The following is a 5,009-nucleotide window of genomic DNA, read 5'->3' as shown; positions in this document are numbered from 1 at the left end:
CATCATTCTACCTTGAGCGCACGTGAATGAAACACGTAATCACTCCTCCTCTGTCACTAACTCGGTCTTGATCCATTGGAACTACTCAACGTTACCAGCAGCTCCTCCTCTTCTGAGACTGTGAAGCCGGAATTCGGTTCCACTGCTCTGCCTCGACAGTTTGGTTTCCTGAGGCGGCAGGGAACAGAGGTCAGCTTCTATAGCATCGGCGGCGGATCAAATGGAGTCAGAGGCGAAAGAAGCGGACGCCGCTTGTGCACTGTATGGCTTCGATTATGACGTGACCTGGCGATTGGCGTGCTTCCTGGAGCCCCTGCCTCTGAGCCGGTACTGCGCCTTCTGCGGCCGGGTTTGCTCGCACATGGTGACGCTCCCCTGCTGCCACGTCACCTGCTCCGGCTGCTACACTCAGCGTGCCACGAGGTGCTGCGCGTTGGACGCCCGAGCCTCCACCAGCAAGCTGTCGCCGCCGTGGCATACTCCAGCCAGGACATAGTGGCTCGACACGTAAGCGGCGAATATTTAAATTGTGTCACTATGTCTTGACGTCGCACGTCGTGGTGGCTCGGTGGTCGCGTCGTTCGGGCGCTGAGCACAGGTAGCGGATTGTATTCCGTACCTGACTGCAGCCTTTCAGCGAAGATGCAGTGCAAGAACGCGCTTGTGCTATGCGATACAAACGCTCGCTAAACCTCCCCAGGTGGGCGAAATTAATCTGGAGGCTTTAACGAAGCCTCCCTCGCAGTACATGTGCAACTTCTAGACGTCAAACCTTTACTGCCTGTGCCTTGGAGCACTTACCAATGGGCTTGAATATACGCAGATTTCCTCAAGTGTAGTTAGATGGCTTGAGTGTCGTTTATTCGGAGCGTGGGTTCTACAGAAATGAACACGGAAATTGGTTTATGGTTAATGGGAGCTTAACTACGAGGAACGCCTATGACGGACTATGAGGGACGCCGTAGTGAAGGGCTCCGGAAATTTCGACCACCTGGCGTTCTTTTGACGTGCACTGGCGTGCACTGACGTCGCACAGTGCACAGGCCTCTAGAATTTCGCCTCCATCGAAATTCGACCGCCTTGGCCGGGATCGAACCCGCGTCTGTAGGGTCAGCAGCCGAGTGTCATAGCCACTGAGCCACCGCGGCGACCGGGAGTGAAATAATGTGGCGAAAATAACATAGGCAGGCATGGTAGTGGAGGGGTCCGGCTAAATTTCGGTGTCTTTTTAACTTGTGCTATCTTCGCACATTACATAGACCCGACAGGGAAAAAAGAAAGTATGAATGGTTCTAATAGGTTCGGGGAGGTACTGACTGCGCAAAATGCATTCTTTTCCGTCCTCACTCCCAGCCGAACCGTTCGTGCTGTTACTGTTTAGCGCCTGAAATGGTATCTAAACTGCGCTCTAGTAAGAGCGAAAGACAGTGTCCGTTCCTTACGGATGATAGTTGCGAACCGTATATGCGTGCAAGCTGAGGTAACAAAACCTGACCTCAGCGTCGCAGCCAGCGGACGCTGACTTTGAAAAAAAAAAATATAGGTACGGTTTAGCTACTGCTGCACCTGCAGTTAGAGAGTGAAAGCAATGGCGTTTCGGACAAACTATACGCGGTATGGCGTCTGTAACGTTGAGTGCGTTCCCGACACTGGATAGGAAGCGCGCCCACCCTGGCAGGGCTTGATCGCGAGAGCTTTCGCTCCCAATGAACGCTGCGGCTTATTGCTGCAGTGCCGCGTGTTTGCCTTAACGTTGCCAGCGCTAACGCATGCAGCCCACCTTTCTCTCCCTCATCACACCACGTACTACCTCAAAGCGAGATGTAGGCGTCCCAGAGAGTGCGCGCTTCCTTTCCTTAAAAAAAAAAAAAAATCATTGGAGTGTAAGACGAACGCCAACGACAATGAACACATTGAACGCCGGTGGCCTATGACTTGTGTCGCGTTTCTACCACAGCGTTAATGCCAACGTATGCCGCGCACATCTGCACGACTGAGTTGTCCACTGTACCAGGGGGCCAGTTATGCGCCTTTCCTTTGCTTTCGAAGCTCCTGCTAATCATCGGTTTTGTAGATTAAAGCGCGGCTAAGGTGTCCACTGTTCCGGGAGTCAGTTATGCGCTTTTCCTTTGCTTTCGAAGCTGCCTTTTCATTGGTTTTGAAGCGCGACTAAAGGTGCCCACTGTCCCAGGGGGCAGTTAGGTGCCTATCCTTTGCTTTGCTTTATTTGAAGGTGAAATCTCCATACACGGTGACCTTTGCTTTAGCTAGCGTAGTGAAGCTTTTGCTTCAAAAATTGATAATTGGTTTTTGAGGAAACGAAATGACGCCGTAACTCTCACATACCTCGGTCGACACCCGAACCGCGCCCTAAGGGAAGGGATAAAGGAGGGAGTGAAAGAAGAAAGGAAGGAAGAGGTACCGTAGTGGTCGTCCCCGAAATAATTCCGACCACCTGGAGATCTTTAACGTGCACTGACATCGCACAGCACACGGGCGCGTTTTGTGATTCTGCGTCCTTCGAAAAACTGGAGCAGGGCAGAATCGTGGGCCTGTTGGTATGGCACATCAATTGATCGAAAAACTGGTGCCGAGGCCGGGTTAAAATCAGGGAACTCCGGCTTTTAGCCGAGTGCTATAACCACTGAGCCACCGCACCGGGTGAGATCTTTTAATTTCATTTTTTCTCTCGCTATCGCCCCCCCCCCCCCCCCCCCCCGTGTTTCTTACCTCACTATCCTCTCCCATTCCCCTTCACTTCCGCCTGCCGCAGCTGCGGTGCTTTAGATATTACCCACTGCGGTGTCTCCGTGGTTAGAGCGCTGTACGGCCGCGTTTTGAAGGAAGCGAATCACAAGAGGCGCCCGTTTGCTGTGGTTTGTCAGTGTACGTTAAGGACCCCTACAAGGTCGAAATTATCCTGGAGCCCTTTACAACGGACGTTTTCCTTCTTCTTTAACTCCCAACTGCCTCTCTTCCCTCAAAACGCTATGGAGGTGTCCACTGGGAAGTAACAGATAGAGTGTGATTACCTTTCTGAAAACAAATTTTTAAAGAATATTCCATCGCAGACGTTTCAGCTGGCTACGTCTTTTCGCGCATGTGCACGCACGCGCGCACGCACGCACACGCGCACACACACACACACACACTGTGTTCGATAGTTGAAGGAGGAAAATTATTTTTCTTCCAATAACAGAAATAGATTGCCGTTCTTGATAGCATCTGGCAGCCCATTGAGGCCGCAGAAGACTACAGAAGGCATTATCACACCAAAGGCATGGTTGGGGCACAGGGCCCTTCAAGGTGCATCGAAGAGGGATCTGAACTCGTGCGGGAACTCGATCTACACGTTCCGAGTATTCTTAAAACTTCAAATTATTGTCATGTGCGGCCGATATCCTTAATTTGAACCGGATTAAACCTCCAGGCTCTCGCATTTTTTTGAGCTCATCGCTGACGGTAGGAGTCAACCAAGGCATGGAGTGCCTTTCAGCCAGTCGCGTGGCGGCTTCGCTTTCGCTTTTATTTTGTTTTCTTAGGTTTCCATAGAGAAATAGTTCCAGTCAGAGACAACATAGCTTCAAATTAGGCCCAAGGAAATAAAAATACGCGTGGACTTTTTGCTTTCGCCGATCGCTACATATCACTCCGCCCATGGAGAGCGGCAAGCCGCTAGGGGACTGGCTGGATGGTTGGCTGACTCCTCTTTCCGTCAGCGGTGAGTTCAAAAAAAGGCGGGAGCCGGGGCGTTTGATCTTATTTAATTGAGCTAAATCGGCGGTACAGGACAATAATTCGAAGTTTCTAACAATGCACGGAACGTGTAGATAGATTTCCCACTGTAAAAAGATGAGTTCAGATTCCTCTTTCGTGCACCTTTCATTCAGTGTATTAGTGGTTTTGAGGAAGAGAAATGGAACGCAGTCTCACTTATCGATGAATGCTCAACCGCGCCAAGTGATAACGAAAGAAGGGGGGAGTGAAATAGAAAAGAGGGAAAGATGTGCCGTAGTAGAGGGCTCCTGGTATATATGAATTTAATCTCGATGCGGAGCCAGGCTTACTAGCCATGTATGTAGTCGCTGTCTATACTCATTCTTTCGTCTATGCTTGTCTATACTCGTCGCCTGTGTCCCCAGCAGATGTGAAGGCAAACGATTCGTCGTCATTCTTCTTGCCGCTTGCAGATCCGATGCTGGAACGTCCTGAGAGGCTTCAAGATATCGGGACTCTCAATCCTGGTCCAGCAGCACGATTTCGAGTAGCGCGTACATGAGGCCGTCCGCTGCTCCGGGTGTATAGCGAAGCCGACTCACCCGGAGAGGCCGTGGCTCACCTGGCGTCAGTTGGCATCATCGACGAGCCGTTGCACCATCGGCTCAGGACCGGGCTTACAACGGAGCGTTGGCCTGTGTACAAACCAGGGCATTTTTGATATTTTTTTATTCTTGTCAAGCAGGCAGACGAGTGCTGCCTGCTTCTGGCCGTAAACATTTTTTTGAATTACGAGACGGGAATATGATGCCGCGTGGCGAGCACCGATGATTGGTCGCTGTCTGGTAGGTGCCCGGCTGCTTGAAAAGCAGTGAAGCTATTGGTGCCCGCCATTTCGCGAATGGAGAATAAAATGAAATAAGTGTGGTAAGACTGACTGTAGTCGCTCTCATTATTGGCACCCGAATGGAAGAGTGCTGCTATGTGTCCACCCTTTTTCACCGGTGTGAATCTTAAGATCGCCCGTTCTCATTATTGGCTTTTTTGAGAGCCACGTAAAGTACCTTTCTGCTGGCTCTGACGGTCTGACGAAGCCGTCATCCTGTTTTATATACAACAATAGTCTGCACTGCTGAATGTTTTTGCGATAATCTGATGTGGGCGCGGACCCACAGTCAGGCGCAAAAGCGACGTTCACCACGCGCTAGGAGGACGAACTTTATTTCAGCCAACAAAAGTAGCAGGTGGTTGGGGGTGTTGCGAGGCACGGGCTGTGGACTCGGTGAAGGCTG

The 5,009-nt window shown here is 51.1% G+C and overlaps 1 protein-coding gene across 1 annotated transcript; it reads left to right on the top strand.

Annotated features, from left to right (window-relative positions):
• LOC149364685 (uncharacterized) lies at positions 1-4,648 on the top strand. Its single transcript, XM_089568736.1, has 2 exons — positions 1-484; positions 4,191-4,648. Exons 1-2 carry the CDS (start codon positions 221-223, stop codon positions 4,266-4,268), a joined length of 342 nt encoding a protein of 113 aa, XP_089424862.1. The 5' UTR covers positions 1-220; the 3' UTR covers positions 4,269-4,648.
• The last annotated feature ends 361 nt before the right edge of the window (positions 4,649-5,009 follow it).

This window comes from Amblyomma mixtum, chromosome 2, assembly GCF_055824585.1.
Source record: "Amblyomma mixtum isolate Tamu chromosome 2, ASM5582458v1, whole genome shotgun sequence".
Classification (NCBI taxonomy): Eukaryota; Metazoa; Arthropoda; class Arachnida; order Ixodida; family Ixodidae; genus Amblyomma; species Amblyomma mixtum.
Note: the sequence above shows the minus strand (reverse complement) of the source record. Positions and strands in the feature narration are given on the sequence as shown.